Source organism: Trichechus manatus, unplaced genomic scaffold, assembly GCF_000243295.1.
Source record: "Trichechus manatus latirostris isolate Lorelei unplaced genomic scaffold, TriManLat1.0 scaffold00024, whole genome shotgun sequence".
NCBI lineage: Eukaryota > Metazoa > Chordata > Mammalia > Sirenia > Trichechidae > Trichechus > Trichechus manatus.
In genome coordinates this window covers 18,114,868-18,135,116 of record NW_004443960.1, presented here as the reverse complement: position 1 = coordinate 18,135,116, position 20,249 = coordinate 18,114,868, and the positions used below count along the sequence as shown (strand labels likewise).

General features: G+C 48.8%; 1 protein-coding gene across 1 annotated transcript; it reads left to right on the top strand.

Moving 5' to 3' along the window:
- Nucleotides 1–3,206: 3,206 nt before the first annotated feature.
- Nucleotides 3,207–17,836, top strand: UMOD (uromodulin). Its single transcript, XM_004373446.1, has 10 exons — nucleotides 3,207–3,300; nucleotides 5,326–6,105; nucleotides 6,183–6,290; nucleotides 7,692–7,900; nucleotides 9,103–9,251; nucleotides 11,433–11,678; nucleotides 14,214–14,376; nucleotides 15,547–15,628; nucleotides 16,489–16,530; nucleotides 17,775–17,836. The coding sequence occupies exons 1-10, from the start codon at nucleotides 3,207–3,209 to the stop codon at nucleotides 17,834–17,836; spliced, it is 1,935 nt and encodes a 644-aa protein (XP_004373503.1).
- The last annotated feature ends 2,413 nt before the right edge of the window (nucleotides 17,837–20,249 follow it).

Sequence of the window (20,249 nt, the reverse complement as noted above, 5' to 3'; positions counted from 1 at the left end):
GCTATGGGTCATTGCTACATTCTCGGTTCAGCCCAAGGTCACACACATGTGGTTATTCTCAACGTGATCGATGTCTACTCTTACACTACCACCTACGCAGGAATGAGTCGGGAGAACTGGGCTTTCACCCAGGCGCTGGCATTTTCTATCTCTGTACAACGGCAAAGCAGCAGTTGCAGTGAGCACCACTGATGGAATCGTGACGTGCATCTTCACTTGCATCTTCTCCTTTAACCACCATGTCAGCCCTAAACAAACAAACACAAAACCCAAACTCGTTGCTGTCAAGTCGATTCCGACTCATGGCAACCCCATGAGTTACAGAATGGAACTGTTCCACAGGGTTTTCTTGGTTGTAATGTTTATGGAAGCAGATTGCCAGGCCTTTCTTCTGCAGCACTACTGGGTGGGTTTCAACCGTTAACCTTTAGGTTATCAGCTGAGCACTTAACCGTTTGCACCACCCAGGGGCCGTATGATGGTGCTAGGAGATGGGTCTTCTCATTATCTTTATTTTATAGGTGAGGGCAATGACCACTGGAAGGTTAGATAATAAGCCCACTGCCCTATAACAAGTGGCACATCCAGGATTCAGACCCTCTGACTCCAAACTCAGTGTATTTAATCCTGAAGCTATTCTACCTCCCAAGGGATCTCCCTCATAGGACCTTAGATTTCTCATTTCACAGGGTGGGTTAGACCCAGCGATGTCTGTGTTTTCTTCTCCCTTTGACTTTCTGCCATTCTCAACTCCTACTCATATCTGGGCCCAGGGAAGGTAGCTGATCCCCTGAGGATGGGGTACATCAGAAGGGTGTCCTCTCCAGGGCAGGGAAACCCAGTGATCACAGGGGCACACCTCAGTGGGGATGTGAACATTCCTTCTGTCCTTGAGCAGCCTGGCTGCAGACACTGGCCTCTGCCTGGTTCCTTGGGTCCACCTCGCCCTCGCCAGGCTCCTAGAAAACCCAGCACCTTGGCACTGCTTTCCTGGTTAATTTCTAACTAAGGAATCTCTTGTTCCCAAAGGGTACAAAACAGAGACCTTGTATTTCTGGGCACAGGTGTGACCCCCAATGTCAATCATTTGGGGTCTCTAGCTATTAGGAAAAAGAACAACAACCTCATAGGTTGGAAAAGGAAAACACTACGCCAAAAGAAAAAAAAAAAAATTCCGCTCCTAAGAAAACAATCTCAAGAATCAGAACCAGAGGATAGCTGGCGGAGAAATTTCCAGCCAGGAGTCAATGTATATATATATAGGAGGTACATGCTTGTGAACCGATTAATTCTACCTTTGTGGCTTCAGGTAAGGCTGTCTGCAGCTCTCCCCTCCTAACCCAGCTTGTCTTCCGTCTAGTCTTCCACCAGCACCCATTCTATTTGGGAGAGGGGGAAAGGAAATTAATTTGGACATTGGAGTCAGACCTGGGTTTGAATCATTACTCTGTTCATTGGCTCCGTGATCTTTGGTAAGTTTCTCTGAGTCCAAGCTTTCCTAATATCAATGACTACCGTGTTTGTCATTCATTCAGTGAGCATTTGTTAAGCCTCTGCTCTGCACCAGGTGCTGGGATACAGCAGTGAACAACAGCATTTGCTATGTACTGGGACCTGCTTTAAGGGACACTGGGGGCGCAGTGGTTAAAGTGATCGAGTACTAACTGGAAAGTTGGCGGTTCAAAACCACCAGTGGCTCTGTGGGAGAAAGATGTGGCAGTCTGCCTCCATAAAGATTTACAGCCTTGGAAACCCTATGGCGTTGCTATGAGTCGGCATCGGCTTGACGGCAGTGGGTTTGGTTTGGGGGCCCTGCTTTACACGTATCTCCTGAATTAATCCCCATGGCAACAATAGGCATTAGTGGATCATTAAATCATTAGTGGGTTGTATCCAGAAATTTCTTTCAATTAAATAGGATAGAAAATGTCCACAAACAATGCACATAGTAAGGATAAGTATTATTTTTTTTCACTTGTGTGTGTGTGAGAACGTGCGTGCGATCTCATTGGGTCATGACATAAATTTATGTTTTTCTTATTGTAGGTCATAGTGAAAAAGATTGTAAAACACTGATCTAGGATGAAAGTTCTTTGAGCACAAGGACGTCTTAGAACTGAGCCTGGCACATAGTAGACATTCAATTTATGGAAGCAATGGTTCCCATTTCACAGATGAGGAAACTGAGCCTTAAGGAATTGAAATACCCTCTCCAATGTCACACTGCTGGTTATTGGTAAAACAGGGATCTGAATCCTGGTTGCAGGCTCCAGACCCCACACTTTAACCACATGCTACCTTATTTTGCTGCTGTAAGAACAGGGGTAATAGCATCCATCTAGGTTTATTTTGCCGATTGGATAAAATCATATGTGATCACTCTGAGAATGTTAAATTGCACTGTGAAGGTTAGTTACCTTTCTAGTTGCTTACCTCAAGACAATTTAGGATACACGGGTTGCATGAGGGCAGGGGTTGGGTCTGTCCTGTTCATTGTTCTCCTTGGTGCCTAGCTCCGTGTTTGACAAACCAAACAAAACTCATTGCCGTTGAGTCAAGATCGACTCACAGCAACCCTATAGGACAGAGTAGAACTGCCCCATAGGGTTTCCAAGGAGAGGCTGGTAGATTCAAACTGCCGAACTTTTTGGTTAGCAGCCAAGCTCTTAACCACTGCACCACCAGGGCTCCTTGGCACATAGTAGCTACTGAATAAATATTTGTTGAGTGAATAAATGCATCTGGGCAGGTTGAAAATTTTCCCAGCAGGGGACGGGAGTCAACTGTTAAAATCTAAGCTGCCCCCAGTAAGGTGAGGAGCCCAGAACACCACCCCATCTTGCTGTTTCCTGCTTCAACTAAAGAGACTCAGTCCTTCCACATATGTTGAGCCTTGGGGAGCCAAGGTTGGAAAGTGGGTGGGAGTGAGGGTGGAACCACAGTGAGGAGAAAACCCACGAAAGCCAGGACTGCCACATTGCACCGTCTTTGCAGTCTGTATAAACGGTGCCTCCTGGCGTTGCGCAGTCCGCAACCAAAGCACTCCTTCCAACTTGGGAGGGGAGTTAAGTCATGGCTTTATCACACCCATCTCTGTTCACAGAACCTCAGGGATCAGAGACCAGGAAGAAACCCCAAGCGGCCAATCTGTCCTGTCTTTGGGCAGGACTTCCTAGCACCAGAAGCAGCAGTGAAAAGCAAAAAGGATGGGGCGACTTTTCTCGTTGACCTCAATGCTGACGACGGTGGTGGTGACCTCTTGGCTCATCATAGTTGCAGCCATTGGCATTTCAGAAGAAAGTAAGTGGCAGGGGGCAGGGATAGGGTACTACAGGGAGCAATGCCACCCTTAGGACAAGTGTTCTTGATGTCTCTCCTATCACGTCTGGGATTTGCAGTCTTTATTCTACATCAGTTTCTTAGACATTAATGTGCACAGGACTCACCTGGCATTTCGCTAAAATGCAGATTCTGGTTCATGAGTCTGGAGTGTGGCCTGAGATTCTGCCTTTCTAACAAGCTTCCAGGTGATGCTGTTGCTGCTGGCCAGTGGAATATACTTTGAGAAGCAAGGGGCTAGAATAGCTCTCCGGCACCAGCACCTTACCAGAAAGTCAAGAACATATTCAACTACACAGGGAGATTTGAACACACCCAGGTGGCTCCAAGATATCTCCCCTTTCACCCTTAAGAGGTCATTCACTGGATTGAGTATTGCCCGCATCTTGCCTTCAGGTTCTCCTGGAGTACTTTGCATGCATAGTAGATAAAAACCAGTTGCCATGGAGTTGACTTCAACTCATGGTGACCCCGTGTGTCAGAGTCGAACTAGTAGGCTCCATCAGTTTTCAATGGTTGATTATTTGGAAGTAGATTGCCAGGCCTTTTCTCCAGTGTGCCTCTGGGTGGACCTAACCATTTGCCCCACCCAGGGATTCCACATAGTAACTATCATTGTGGTGTCATGGTTAAGAGCACACATTCTGTGGTCCTGCCACCTGGGTTTATGTCCTGACTCTGCTGCTTTCCAACTGAGCAAGTGGCTCAAACCTTCTGAACCTTGGTTTCCTCATCTTTAAGATATTGTTGTTGTTAGGTGCTATTGAGTTGTTTCGACTCATATCGACCCCATGCAACAGAGCAGAATTGCCCTGTAGGGTTTTCTAGGCTGTAATCTTTGTAGGGGGAGCCGTGGTGACACAGTAGTTAAGCACTTGGCTGCTAACCGAAAGGTGAGTAGTTAGAACCAACCAGCTGCTCTGCAGGAGAAAGATGTGGCAGTCTGCTTTTGTAAAGATTTACAGCCTTGAAACCCTATGGGGCCGTTCTACACTGTCCTATAGGGTCGAGAGGAGTCAATTCGAACGGACAAATGGACTCTTCAGCAACTTTTTTTTTTTTTTTTTTAATCTTTATGGGAGCTGATTGCTTAAGACAGAGACAATAAAAAATTGACCCCACAGGGCCATTGGGAGGATTCAACGAGATAATGAATGACACTTCTATACGCCTATTAGTGCCTGGCACATACCTGTTGCCGTTGAGGCTATTCCAACTCATGGCGACCCTGCTATAGGATAAAGTAGAATGCCCCATAAGGTTTCCAAAGAGCAGCTGGTGGATCCGAACTGCCAACCTTTTGGTTAGCAGCCGAGCTCTTAACCACTGCACCACCAAGTGCTTAATAAACAGCAGCTCAGTATTTTTACTGTTATCATTGTTAAGGTGGTATCATGAGTGACTGACACTGCCAGGGGACTTTGGGGAAGACTTCAGGGAGCAGGGTCTTGAAGGTTCACTAGGCGGGGAAGAAAGCATGAAATGGGCACTGGCAGGGAAGGGGGGCATACATCCTGCCAAGATGTCAGGAACTCTGTGCTTTATTCCTCTGCACGTGGGGACGTGGATACCTTAAAAGAAGACGCGGCTTTTAGGCAATGCTTAGCATCGGAAGGATGAATGGTGGTAGTTCAGACACAGCAGCTCTGTTGGCACGGTGGTTAAAAGCTCGTCCATCCGCTAGCCGGAAAGGTGGTTCCCATCCACCAGCCGCGTGAGAGAAAAAACCTGGCGATCTGCTCCCTTAATTACCCCTAGGAAGCCCTATGGAGCAGTTCTGCTCTGTCCTGTATGGTCACTATGAGTAGGAATCGACTGGAGGGCATTGGGTTTGGTTCGGTTTTGTTCAGACATCATCAAGGAAGTTTTGTTTGTTTTGGAGGGGGGTCAGCTAGCGACTAAGTCTTGACACGGGGCGCGGGAAGAATCTCTGGGTAGCCACTGGCCCAGATGCCCCACTCTGAAGCTCGGCTCTCCTGTCCTCAGAAAGCTGCTCCGAGTGTCACAGCAACGCCACCTGCGTGTTGAACGGGGTGGCCACGACGTGCTTCTGCCAGGCGGGCTTCACCGGCGACGGCTTCCTGTGCGTGGACCTGGACGAATGCGCCACGCCGGGGGCCCACAACTGCTCGAATAGCAGCAGCTGTGTGAACACGCCGGGCTCCTACGCCTGCCTCTGCCCCGCGGGCTACCGCCTGACGCCCGGGCGCGGCTGCACCGACGTGGACGAGTGCGCGGAGCCCGGGCTCAGCGGCTGCCACCCCCTGGCCACCTGTGTCAATGTCGAGGGCAACTATTTGTGCGTGTGCCCCGCGGGCTACAGGGGGGACGGGTGGCACTGCGAGTGCGGGCCGGGCACCTGCGGGCCGAAGCTGGACTGCGTGCCCGCGGAGGGCGGCGCGCGCGTGTGCGCCGATCCGTGCCAGGAGCACCGCACCCTGGACGACTACCGGCGCAGTGCCGCGTACGGGGCGGGCTACACCTGCGACTTGAGCCTGAACGGCTGGTACCGCTTCGTGGGCCAGGGCGGGGTGCGCCTGCCCGAGACCTGTGTGCCGGTGCTGCACTGCAACACGGCCGCGCCCATGTGGCTCAACGGCACGCACCCGTCCAGCGACGAGGGCATCGTGAATCGCACCGCCTGCGCGCACTGGAGCCGCCACTGCTGCCAGTGGGACGCGCCCGTCCAGGTGAAGGCCTGCGCCGGCGGCTACTATGTCTACAACCTGGTGGCGCCCCCCGAGTGCCATGTGGCCTACTGCACAGGTGAGCTGGCGCCTTCTCCGACCCCATCCACTACGGGGGCTCATCCTTGCTGACTGACTGTCCCTTTGCCCCTGCAGACCCCACCTCCGTGGAGGGGACTTGTGAGGAATGCACCATAGAGGAGGACTGCATATCGGATAACGGCCGATGGTACTGCCAGTGTAGACAGGACTTCAACATCTCAGGTGAGGCCAGTGGGGAGGGCGCAGGTGATGAGAAACGGGTCAGAGACTGAGGGAGGGGCACGCTCCTGGGTGTGAGGTGGGGCCTGTGAGTCCGACCCAAGGGATGAAGTTTATCCGGATCTGAGTGAAAACGGAAGATCCAGTCATGCCCGCTGCAATCAGCAAGAAGCTCTTTAAGTCTCCAGAGCATTCTTACTCCCAGCTTTTTTTCTGAGGCCCCCACAACACAGGGGTACACAGATTACTGCCATTTGGTAACCAACACTTACCACAGATAGACGGTCACTGTTGTCCCCTTTCTTGTATTTTGTTAGTAAAAAAAAAAAAAAAAAAAAACAAACCACGTTGCTGTGGAGTTAGTTACAACTCATAGCGACCCTATAGGACAGAGTAGAACTGCCCCATAGGGTTTCTAAGGAGTGACTGGTGGATCCGAAATACTGACCTTGTAGTTAGCAGCCAAGTTCTTAACCGCTGTGCCCCCAGAGCTCCATTTTGATACTAAAGATTAAAAAGAAATTTTAAAAATGAATACAGTGAAAAGAAAATGTTATTAAATTACAGCAGCTTCAATAAAAGTGTTTAAAACAAAATTCTAGCTGGATGTTTTTCCCTGCCCCAAACTCTGATCCAAAGCCTGCTCTCTGTTAAAAGGATTAGCAAGTGTACTATATTAAAGACATTTAGAAGCAATTGGAGACTCTCTTCTTGATGTAGAAAGGCTGGAAAGAAATTGCAGTTCCTTTTTTTTTTTTAAATCTGAATTCAGTGTTATTTAATTCTGGGACAGTGAGCAACCCAAAACCATCCTGCGTTTTGTATATAGCCCACATTTAGGGTGGCAAGGGCTGGATGCTTGGCCGCAGAGTCCATCCAGGGATTCTGTGAAGCCAGTCTTTCTTTTTGTTGTTGCTGTTGAGAATATACACAGCAAAACATATACCAACGCAACAGTTTCTACATGTACAGTTCAGTGACACGGATCACATTCTTCAAGTTATGCAACCATTCCTACCTTCTTTTTCTGAGTTGTTCTTCCCCATTAACAGAAACTCACTGTCCTCTAAGCTTCCTATCTAATCTTTGGAGTTGCTGTTGTCAGTTTTATCCCATATAGATAGTTTTTAAAAGAGCCCGTAATGCTCAAGGCAGACATTTTTTACTAGTTAAGCTAAACTATTGTTTGGTTTTAAGAAGATTGCAGGGGTTATTTTTGATTTAAGGTTTATATTTGAAGCCAGTCTGTGTCTCCATCACTCAGGGAGGGGAGACTACAGTGTCTGAGTATTCCAAGGCAGTAGGCAACCTGACCAGTTGGCCTGGCCCCTGGCGATGTGCTGCGGCCCTGAGTCACAGACACAGCTCCCCCCACCCCCATCCTGTCCTCCTTGACTATTTCAGATATCTCCCACCTGGAACCAAGGCTGGAGTGTGGGGCCAATGACATCAAGGTGTCCCTTTCAAAGTGCCACCTGAGGAGCCTGGGCTTCGAGAAGATCTTCATGTACCTACAGGACAACCAGTGCTTGGGCTTCAATGAGAGGAGTGACAGGGACTGGGTGTCTGTGGTGACCCCAGCCCAGGATGGTCCCTGTGGGACTGTGATGATGGTATGTCCTGGCCAGGGTGGGGCAGGCTTAGAGCACTGCCTGGTTTGAGCCCCAGCTCCACCACTTACTAGTATGTGACCTTGGCTGAGTGGTTTAGCCTGGCTCTGCCTCAACTATAAAATGAATTAATGATAGTACCTCCTCCATACGGTTGTTGTAAGGGTTGAATGAGTAAAGTGACTAGGACAGTGACTGGCATATAGTAAGTGCTCAATAAATGTTAGCTTAAAATAGAGAAGGTGATCCATGGATGATCCAGCCCAAACCCATAGCTGTCAAGTCGATTCTGACTTATAGCATCCCTATGGGACAGAGTAGGACTGTCTCATAGGGTTTCCAATGAGCAGCTGGTGAATTCCAACTGCCGACCTTTTGGTTAGCAGCCTGAGCTCTTAACCACTGTGCCACCAGGGATCCCCATGGAAAATAGCTCTCCATTTTACAGACAGGAAAAGTAGGGCTCAGAGAGGGCAGTGAATTTTCCCTGCCAGTGGGTATCAGAGTTGGGCCCAGAATCAGGTCTGTTTGGCTTCAGTGGTCCTGGGAGGCAGGATCTGCTTATCTGGTGTGCTGAGAACCAAGACCTCACCTACAGAAAACCAAAATCCAAATCTGTTGCCGTCGAGTGAATTCTGACTCATGGCGACCCCATGTGTTACAGAGTAGAACCGCTCCATAGGGTTTCCTTGGCTGGCATCTTTACAGAAGCGGATCACCAGGCACAGCTTAGTGCCTTAGTGGTTTGAACCACTAACCTTTAGGTTAGTAATCAAGGGCAAACTGCTTGTCCCACCCAGGGACCTCTCAAATGGCAGCCAGGTAAATGTTTGTATGAGCAGAGCACTGCTTGCTCCTGCCCTCCTCACCACCACCACCCCCACAAAAAAAAAGAGAAGAAAACAAAAGAAAGGAAGAAAGAAATTAATTCATTTTCGTTTGCCAAGCCTGGTACCTGAAATTCCACCATTAATGAGTGACTTGGCACATGGTTTTTAGTCGTCTTGCAGAGAAGAAGCATGGGGTAATGGAAGGCGCGTTTCGCTCAGGGCCCAGCCCAGGACACTGCTGCTAAGTGGTCTCTGCTGTTGTAACTTTTTGCCATGGAGACTGCGAGGGCAGCTCACAGGTGGCCAGAGACAAACCCCTTTGGCTCTGCCGTCCTGCTCAGCATCTCATGCCCGTTTCTCCCACCCCCTTCACAGAGGAATGAAACCCACGCCATATACAGCAACACCCTCTACCTGGCAGACGAGATCATCATCCGCGACCTTAATGTCAAGATCAACTTTGCGTGCTCCTACCCCCTGGACATGAAAGTCAGCCTGAAGACCTCCCTGCAGCCAATAGTCAGGTGCGGCCAGAGGGGATCCCCAGCATCCCTGGGTGGCTCCACCCCACAGCTCCTTAACCAGGAGGCCTTCAGCTTCCCTGTCGATTGCCACCCATAGGAAGCTGGGTATGGACGGCTAGGAGAAGCCCTAGCTAGGAAGTCTGGAGACCAGATTCAAATCCAGGCTCTGCTATGTACTAACCAGATGGCTTTGAGAAGTTCATAGCCCCTCTTAGGCTGTCAGTCTTCTCATCTGTGAAAGGGGTTTAGCAATAGTTGTACTGCCTTTCTTAGAAGCACAACAGTGCTCTTCAGACGTGAATCAAATGGCAGGGTCTCAGCTTACCAGAGGAGCAGAGTGGTTGGACCAGAGAGAAGGAGGGGGTCTCAGTACAGCTCTACTGTGGGACTTCGGGCAAATCATGGCTCATATTTGGACCTCAGTTTCCTTCTCTGTAAGTTGAAGGAGTTAGATTAGAAGAGAGGTTTATAATTTAGGCTCCTTGGAGTCTGAGGTCCTTCAAGGAGGTGACTTGGGGGATGGGGGTAGGGTCCCTGCAGGGGTGAACAGAGCATTTCTACCCATATTGAATGCCACATAAGATTTTATTGTAAAAAATGATTCTGTTGCTAAATAAAATTGAAAATCTTTAAACAGGATGGATCACAGGCCAGTGATGTTGATGCTGGAAAAAATAATAGTCATAATAATAACTAGCATTCACTGAGAGCTTACTATATGCCAGGAACTGTGCCAAACACTCTACATGAAACATCTCACCAAAACCTCACAGCACCCCGAGGAGGTGTAGGTATCATTATTATTCCCTTACACAGACGTGGAAATTGAGGCTCAGAGAAGGTTGAGTAACTTGCCAGGATTTAATGGGCTTCCTTTATAATCTTATATATTTTATGCTTTTTATTTTGAGGAGGAATGCATAGGCTTCACCAGACGGCTGAGGAGTCTGTGACTCAGAAAAGTCTAGTAAGTGGTAGAGCTGGGGTTCAAACCCAGGCTATCGTGCCCAGAGCCCCCACTCTTTTATGACTTGCAGATTGAAGCTCACCTGTGGTTAGGTGTTCTCTGGGCCAACCAGGCATGGTAAGGCGCTGGGCACTAGAAGGTCTCGTGACTGACTTGGGGAAAGAAGGCTGCTCATTGGTCGCTCTTGTCTGGAACATCACCCAGCCAAATGGCACCGTGGACCAAAGTGCCATGTCCTAGACCTGGGATCCAAGGTGAAACACATCTGTGTGCAGATCTCTCTCTGGTTTGGGCTGGAAATCTCGTTGCAGGCCAACCCTTAGTCCATAACCCAGTTCTCACCTATGAAACGAATTTCTGCGTTACTGAGTACTTCTAATTTACCTTATTTCCTGAGGCATCTGTCTTACAATGTCTTTTGTGTGAGTGTCCAGTGAAGTGTATACCAGGGAGCTGTTTTCAGCATGGCTAATAATAACCCATCCAAAACACTCCCATCTTCTGATGTAAGTGCTACTACATCATAGTGGAGCTGGGGTTCAGACTTGGGTCTGTAGGATTTACCAGCCCAAAGCTTTTAACCTGTTCTAGGCTGAGACCAAGGAGCCCTGGTGGCACAGTGGTTAAGAGCTCGGCTATTAACCAAAAGGTTGGCCGTTCGACTCCACCAGCTGCTCCTTGGAAATCCTATGGTGCAGTTCTATTCAGTCAGATACGGTTGCTATGAGTCAGAATCGACCCGATGGCAAAGGGTTTAGCCTGAGACCAAAGGTGGGAGTTTGATACAAGCTCATGACTTTTAACCTGTTCTAGGCTGGCCCAGAGTTGGGAGTTTGATTCCTTCCACATCTTGAAGACTACAATGGTAGCAAGGGCCACCAAGTGAGGGCCTGGGCATGGTTTACATCCTTGTTGCTCAAAATATAGTTTATGCGTCAGCATGACCTGGGAGCTTGTTAGAAACATAAGACTCTTGGCCTCTACCCCAAACCTACCAAACTAGAACTTGCATTTGAACAAGATCCCCCAGTGACTTGTGCGTGCTCACTGCAAGTTTGTGAAGCAGTGGTTGGCACGTTCCAGTCCTACTGCTGGATTTAAAAAAAAATAGCACATAACTGCAAGGGGCTGTCCAGGAATGCAGAGCTCAAAGGGTGGGCCACCCATTGAGTCCTCAGCCCTGGTCCTCTCGCCAACCCCTCTCCGCCCTACAGTTCCCTGAACATCAGCGTGGGCGGGACAGGCATGTTCATCGTGCGGATGGCCCTCTTCCAGAGCCCTACCTACACGCTGCCCTACGAAGGCTCCAGTGTGACACTGTCCACCGAGGCCTTTCTCTATGTGGGTACCATGCTGGATGGGGGCGACTTGTCTCGATTTGCACTGCTGATGACCAGCTGCTTTGCCACGCCCAGCCGCAACTCCGCGGACCCCGTGAAGTACTTCATTATCCGGGACAGGTAAGGCAAAGGTTCTCACCTGGGGGCGCATGAAGGGAATTCCGAGGGTCTTTGAACTTGGCGGGATCCCTGGGTGGTGCAGAAAGTTAATGTGCTCAGCTGCTAACCAAAAAGTTGGTGGTTCGAGTTCACCCAGAGGTGCTCAGAAGAAAGGCCTGGTAGTCTACTTCCAAAAAAATCAGCTATTAAAAACCCTGAGGAGCCCAGTTCTACGCTGACACACCTGGGGTCACCTGGGGTCATCTGGGGTCACCTTGAGTCAGAGCCGATTCAACCACAACTGGTTTTTAGACTTGGATGGGGGACAAATATGTCTTTATATATTCATTAACCTCTAACTGAAATTTTACATTCTCTTCTATTATGAATGTAGGTAACAAACCACGGGACACGGGATAGCAGGGCATGTGATAACATTTGCATGCATCAGTACTTCTGAATCCTATAGTTATTAGGATTTCCATTAGACCTCATTATTTAATGCATTAATAAAGAAGTATATAGATCAAAGGTTTGTAATATTTTGAGCCCATTAAATTTTGATTTAATGGGCTTCCTTTATAATCGTATATATTTTATGCATTTTATTTTGAGGAGGGTTACATAGCCTTCACCAGACGGCTGAGGAGTCCGTGACTCAGAAAAGGTCAAGAAATGTGATTGAAGGGCATGCCCTGGCTGGGAGGAGTGAGGTGGGGGCACAGTTAGCCGAGAGCCAGTGGAAACAAGAAAGCAACAGGCGTATCTGCTTACTCAGAAGGAGTTAGATAACCATGAACCACATCAAGAGAAAGTACTGCACTTTTTCATCCATAAGTTGAACTGATAGTTTTGGAATCTTGCTGTGTGCTAGGCTCTGGGGAGACCGCAATGAACAGAAGAGACGAACATCTCTGCCCTCATACAGCTTATATTCAAAGAGGGGGTGTCATAGTTACCTAGCACTGCTGTAACCAAAGATTCCACAAGTGGGTGGCTTTAAAGAACAGAAGTGTATTTTGTCACAGTTCTGGAGGCTAGAAGTTCACATCAGGCACAGTTCTATTCTGTCTGATAGGGTTGCTATGAGTCAGAACTGACCATGTCACTTCCTTCTGTGAGCTTCTTTCCTGCTTTCTGGTAACTGCCAGTGATCCTTGGCGTTCCTTTGCTTGTAGATGGGTCCTCACATGGCATCTGTCTTCCCCCCGCGTGTGTCTATGTGCCTATTCTTCTCTTTTTATAAGACACCTCTCAGAAGTGATTAGGGTTACGACTCACCCAACTCTGACTTGGCCTCATTAACATAACAAAAGAAACACCCTATTTCCAAACAGGGCCATATTTATAGGTACAGGGTTAGGACTTCAACATAACTTTTGGGGGATACAGTTCAGTCCATAACTGGGGGAGACCAGCAATTAAACAAAAGTAAGTGTACAGTATGTGAGTGGTGAAAAGGTGCTATGGAAAAAGGAAGGAGGGAAAAGAGAAGGGCATTTGCCGATTTAATAGTGGAGTCAGAGAAAGCACCTCTGGGAGACAGTGACCTACACCCTCTTCAGTTCTCTTTGAATCTGCCTGGTCACATGAGGGGCAAGTTGCATTTTGATATGAACATTCACACCCCTCTGTTATTTGCTAATCTCCCTCTGTAATAAAAAGAAAACAGAAGTCTATTTTAGTCCCTTTTGTGGTCAGTATCAGTACCAGTGGAGCCCTGGTGGCGCAGTGGTTAAGAGCTTGGCTGCTAACCAAAAGGCTGACACTTCAAATCCACAAGCTGCTCCTTGGAAACCCTATGGGGCAGTTCTACTCTGTCCTATGGGGTCACTATGAGCTGGAATTGACTTGACGGTAACAGGGTTTTAGATCAGTACTAGTTGCTCTCAAATCACTTCCAGCTCATGCGACCTCATGCATCAGAGTAGAGCTGTGCTCTGTAGGGTTTTCAATGTCTGATTTTTTGGGAGTAGATTGCCAGGCTTTTCTTCTGAGGTGCCTCTGGGTGGACTCGAGCTTCCGACCTATAGCAGACAAGTGTGCTAGCAGCCGAGTGTGTTAACCGTTTGCACCACTCAGGGACTAGAAGCTAATGATTCCTGAATGCCATTTCCTAGGAAATCAGAAACTGCTGACTTTTGATAGTTTCAACTCTGTGCTGATGGCATTTTTACTTTACCCACTGCCGTCGAGTTGATTCCAACTCATAGCAACCCTAATGGGAATAGAACTGCCCCGTAGGGTTTCCAAGGAGCAGCTGGTAGATTCAACCACTGCGCCACCAGGGCTTTACTTTAGCATCATCTATATGTACCGTGTACCACATACTGGTATAAGCACTTTGTGAAATTCCTCGTTTAATCCCCACATCTGTCTTACGAAATGGGTGACAATTATGATCCCCTTTATAGATGGGCAAACAGAGGCACAGGGAGAGGAAGTAAGTTGCTCATGGTCGCACAGTTAGTAGGTGATGGAACAAGATTTGAACCCAAGAAGTCTGACCCTGAGTCTTTGCTTAACCAACCTCATTATATGATGTGACCCTCCCAGTTGTCCACGCACCCAGGACTCAACCATCCAAGTGGTGGAGAACGGGGAGTCCCCTCAGGGCCGATTCTCCGTCCAGATGTTCCGCTTTGCTGGAAACTATGACCTGGTCTACCTGCACTGCGAAGTGTACCTCTGTGACACCATGAATGAGAAGTGCAAGCCGGTGAGCCGCCTCCCTCCCTCAGCCCAGTTCCCCCCCCCACCCCCGCCCGCCCATCTCCCCTAACATTGCCCTAAAAGACATTTGCGCCACACGGTCTAAAAGAAAACAAGTACGCATTTCTGCTGTTTCTTTTGTACAGGGAGAGGATGAGCAGTAAGACGGGATGAGTGTGGCCAGGCAGGTGGGATCAACACAGTGCTTGCTGCAGGCTGGTAAAAGCTCTGGCTTATCTGCAAGCTTGTGTTATAATCACAGTGGCTGACATTTTTAAGTGCTATGTGCTCCTGGGCCCTGGCGGTGCAGTGGTTAAGTGTTCGGCTGCTGACCAAAAGGTCAGCAGTTTGAACCCACCAGCCGCTCCTTGGAAACCTTATGGAGCAGTTCTACTCTGTCCTATAGGGTTGCTGTGAGTCAGAATTGACTCGATGGCAACGGGTTTAGGTTTTTTGGTTTATGTACTCCTTACGCTGTCTTTTCAAATCTTCACAGCAACTCTGTAAGGGAGGTGTTGTAGTTGCTGTTAGTTGCCATCAAGTCAATTCCAACTCATGGTGACCCCATGTGTTACAGAGTAGAACTGCTCCAGGGTCTTCTTGGCTGTAGTCTTTACGGAAGCAGATCACCAGGGCTTTTCTTCTACAGTACCACTGGGTGGATTTGAACCTCCAACCTTTAGGCAGTCGAGCACAAACTATTTAAGGTCCCTAGGTGGCACTAACATTTAAGAGCTCTGCTACTATTGGAAAGGTTGGCAGTTTGAATCCACGCAGAGGCAACTTGGAGGAAAGGTCTGGAGATCTACTTCCAAAAAAATCAGCCATTGAAAGCCCTATGGAGTACAGATCTACTCTGAAACACATGGGGTCTCCATGAGTTGGAATGAGCTTGATGGCAACTGGTAAGGAAGGTATTACTAGCCCCGTTTTCTGTTTGGGGAGACAGACTCATAGAGGTTAAGTGACTGGCCTAAGATCCTACATGTAACAAATGGCAGAGCTGGGATATGAACCCAGGTGTCGAGAGCTCCTAACCACTTTGCCACACGGCCTGTACCACCCTCAAGAACCAGCCTGAGGCAGAAGGATGCCCCTTGGGGTACACAGCCTATGCCACAGCAGACCACATCTAGTCCCTCTCACAAAGCTTTTCTCTTTCGCCCTCTCCTTGCAGACCTGCTCTGGGACCAGATTTCGCAGTGGGGGCCTCATAGACCAAACCCGTGTCCTGAACTTGGGTCCCATCACTCGGAAAAGTAAGGGAGCCATTCCCTCCTCTATGACCCTGGTGGGGAATGTTCTCTGGAAATGAGGCAAGATAACAGAGCCAAGCCCCTGGGATCTGCCTGAGGTCTGAATAACTGGGAGCAAGTGGATTCTAGGGGGCAATATAGGACAGAAGCTGCCTTCCTTTTACCAGCTACCAGTCATTCGCTTGCTCATTCATTCATTGCAAATACTTGTACCAGGCCCTGTGTTAGTGGTTGGGCAACTTGTGATGAGTCAAAAGAGACACAGGCCCTTTGAAACATATGGACCAGATGGAAAGACAGTATTCAAATCACCCCTCTTACACATGTATAACTGCAACTGGGACAGGTGCAGTGAAGAAATGTAAGGAGCTTTGAGATCTTACACCAGGGAACCAGACCCGGTCTAGGGGATCAGGGAAGAATCACAAGGCGGTTAAGCTGGAGCTGAGATTTGGAAATTGAGGGGGAATTAACTAGGAGGGGCCAGGGAAGGAAGGTATAGGGGAGGGAGTCACAGGCAGAGGGTGAAGCCTGGGCAAAGGCTCTGTGGTGGAAGGGAGCACAGCCTGTTAGAAGGGCTAAGAGAAGGCCAGGAAGCTAGAAGAAGGAGGGTTGTGTGGGATGAGCTGATGTAGGCGGGGCCAGACCACATACGGCCTCGCAGCTCTTGGTTAAGGTTTTGCACCTTACTGCTGAAGGGTCTGGAGCAGAGGAGTGACATGATCAGGTTTGGGTTTTGAAAAGATCACTCCAGCTGCACAGCAAAGAACAGATTGATGGACCTCCCCCAGGTCCCTCCAGCCAAACTCGCGCCATCTCCGGGTACCTGGCCTTGCACTGACCCTTCTGTTTCCCCTCCACAGATGTCCAGGCTACAGTGTCCAGGGCTGCTCTCAGCGGCTCAGGTAGGTTTAGGTCCTCTCTGCAGAGGTCCTGGGGCTTCTATCCATGGGCCCCAGGAGGTACTGGAGGGCTGGCCTGCTTGGTCTGAGCTCTGAAAATGTATCTGTGGGAACACTGCACCTGCGACGCACATACGCACATACGCACATATACCCATGTGGTCTCGCAATAGTGTGTGCTTGTAGACGGGCACACAAGATCGTAGATCATCCAGACATGTTTTGCACACACACGTGCAGTCACTTGCATACGATAGTTGTGCCACAGATGCACAGACAGCAGCAGTTGCTCACGGGCATATCTGCATGCACAGAGGTGCAGGCCCTCACTACAAACCTGTACACAGATGGACATGCACGCACACTCTGGAGCTGGATCTTGAGCACCAGCTGAAGCTTCGTGGCTCATTGCTAACACCTTCTTCGTTCAGCAAGTAGTAAATATCTGTTGCGTACCTTCTGTGTCCCAGGCACCATGCTTTGTGCCAGGGTGAACACAACAGAAGCAGGAAACCCTGCTTCCCTGCTTCTTAGCTTCTCCAACCATAAAGGCCAGGGACTGGCGGAATTGTTATGGCCCTTTATTTTCATGGCTGCTGAATTGTCTGAAAATTTGGCTGGAAAGCAAACCCATGCAAATGTTACCCTTTTTGGCTCCTGGATCCAGGGGATTCCGGTGTTTGGTGTTGGGCTGAGGTGGTTCAGCCCAGCATGGATGAGCTCAGAGCAGAAGAGTCAGAATGGCCTAAGAAGATTGCCCTCTGTGAATATACCACAGGGTCACCAAATACGGTTGAGTGGGTTGGATCCGGAGCCCTCATGGTGCAGTGGTTAAGAGCTCAGGTTGCTAACCAATAGGTAGGCAGTTGGAATCCACCAGCTGCTCCCTGGAAACCCTATGGGGGCAGTTCTACTGTGTCCTATAGGGTCGCTATGAGTCCCAATCGACTCGATGGCAATGGGTGCGGGCGGTAGGTTGGGTCCTGCACAAGAGTGCTGCGTTGAGGATGGACCAAGACTAGTGGCCAGAGGAGAGTCTGACTTTTTCTAATTGGTCCACCTAGGAGGGCACCTTTTTCTGATTGGTCCCCAGGGCAGGAGATTCCTTTTTCTAATTGGTCAGCCAAGAAAGACTGTCCTTTCCTAACTGGTCATCCTAGAAGAGGTTTTTGTTTTTTGTTTTTTTTTTTGATTTGCACAAAAGCACATTTGTGCCAGCAGCAGCCCTTTAATCACTTTCCTTTCAGGGCTCCTGAAGGCCTGGCTGCTTCTGCTTCTGTCGGCCACTTTGACCCTGATGTCTCAGTGATCTGGTGCCTGAAACCCAGAGGTCTGTGGCTTCCAGCTCTCTTCCTGCTGGTCAGGGGGTTGGGGGTGGGGGCGTGATGCAGGCTAGTGTTCCAGTCACAGAAAAAGAAGTTCACGCTTCCCTCTGCTTGCTCTTATTTTCTCTCTTGCTGTGGTAAAACAGCCTGTGTCTTTAAATGCTGCTTTCCTCTCAAAATGAGATTTGTGACGTTCAAATGCATGAGTCCCCTGCCTCCTTAAAGAGTATGGCAAAATAATAATAATTTGTAGAAGTCCAGTCTTTGAAGTCATTCATATATTCATTCAACAGGTATTTACTGAGCACCTACTGTCTGTAGGCGGAGCCTTGGTGGTGCAGTGGTTAAGCTTTTGGCTGCTAACGAAAATGTCGACAGTTCGAATCCACCAGCCGCACCTTGGAAACCCTATGGGGGCAGCTCTACTCTGTTATAGGGTCGCTATGAGTTGGAATCGACTCAAGGGCGGTGGGTTTATGTGTAGGCACTGTCCATGGTGGGGGATGGGGCTGGTGAGAAAAGCCAGACCCTGCCTCTGCTCTTGAATTCACAGCCTGATCAGCCAGACCAGATTGAACCGTGATTCTGCTGTGTAACCTTAGACAAGACGCACGATGTCTCTGAGCTCTATTCATTTATTCACTAACTTATTCATTCATTTAACGGACATTTTCTGAGCACCAGCTATGTGCCAGGCACTGTGCTAGATGCTGGGATACAACAGTGAACAAGTCAGACACAACCCTTGCCCTCCTGGAGCTTATAGTGTGGCAGGGGAGGGAGAATGTGAACACGTAGTTACACGTGTGCCAGGTGTTTCAGAAACAGAGAATCGAACAGGCTGCTGCTTCCGTATAATGGGGATAATAATGATGCCCTCACAGGGTTCGTTGAGGCTTCCAGGAACATTTCTTTGAGCATGTAATATGTGCCAGGCACTGTGTGAGGTGCTGGGGAAACATCGGCGAATAAAACAGCTACAGCCCCTGTCTCCTGGATCATGATCCTTAGAGGCAATGTCAGAGGGCTGGCCTCTCCTAGGGACTCCCTCCATCCATTGCATTTCTCCATCCCAATTCCTAGGATGTAGACCTGTTTCCAGGACCCCATCGTCAGTGAAGAGTGAACCCAGGACCTCCACTGGGAGGGGATGTATGCAAGAAGGGGCTTCCAGGAGTCTCTTTGGAAGCCCAACCAGAAACTAAGGGGCTGCTGAGTCCAGGGAGACCCAGACAGCCCAAGGGTCTCTGGACTTTTCTGCCCAGTGGGCAAAAGGAAACTGGTGCTCATGGGAAATGTCTGCCCTGGTGCCATCTGCTTCCCTGAACTCCAGCTGTGGTGTTCCAGGAGAAGCCAAGGTCCTGTTTCATTATTAGAGCCCTCTGATGCGAGGGAAAAACACACGTGTGTATCAGCAAGTAGGGGCTGTAAGGACAGTGTGTCTTAGGTCAAGGGACCTCTTATCGGAAGCAGACACACATTGAGGATACGCATGCCTGCTGCCTTTACATAGAGTTTTACGTAGAAGGACCGCAGTGCTGATCCCAGCCCTGTCCTTGGTCAGTTCATGGTCAGTTGGGCCTGGCTGGGCCATGTTCGGATTCATCTGCACTTTGACTCAGCTACAGCAGAACATAAAGGAAAAATCTAGACCATGGGAGATAAAAACAAGGGCAGAAATCAAGAGTTGGGGGCAACGAAAGCACATCTGAATGAATCATTCGGCCCCCTCTATTCCTTTACTATCCTTTCTTTTCCTTTTCCTTTTCTTTTCGTTCTTGTTTTCTATCAGTCAGTTATTCAGCTCAGTATATTCAACAAGTATTTTGAGCATAGATTCAGTGCCAGGCTTTTCTTCTAGGCACCAAGCACATGGCAAGTAATTAAAACTAACAGAGCCCTTTTCATTAAAGAGCTTAATAAGGGGGAGACATATAAACAACAGCTATGTGATTCGTTAGGTGGTGACAAGTGCTGAGGAAAAGAAAATCAAGGAAAGGGGGATAGAGCAATGAGGGTGCTATGAATATAGGATGGTCAGGCAAGGTCTCTCTGATAAGGAAAATATAGGCTGAGAGAATTACAGGAGTGAACATGAGGGCTATCAGAATATCAGCATTCCAGGCAATGAGAACAAGTGCAAAGGCCCTGAGGCAGGATGTTGCTTCTTTTCACCACAGTTTGACTAAGACAGTGGCAGCCACAACCTTGAGGCATTACTCACTGGAGAAGATCTGGAGTGTCCATATTGTGATTTTGTCCCTTTGTTTACTCAACAAATATGTACTAGACATCAGTTCTGAGGCCAGGTGCTGAGGTTACAACTACAAAAACAGCCTTCAGGGCAGACAGATAAGTTAGCAGGTAGTTGAGCCTTATTGGAATCAGCCAGAAGAG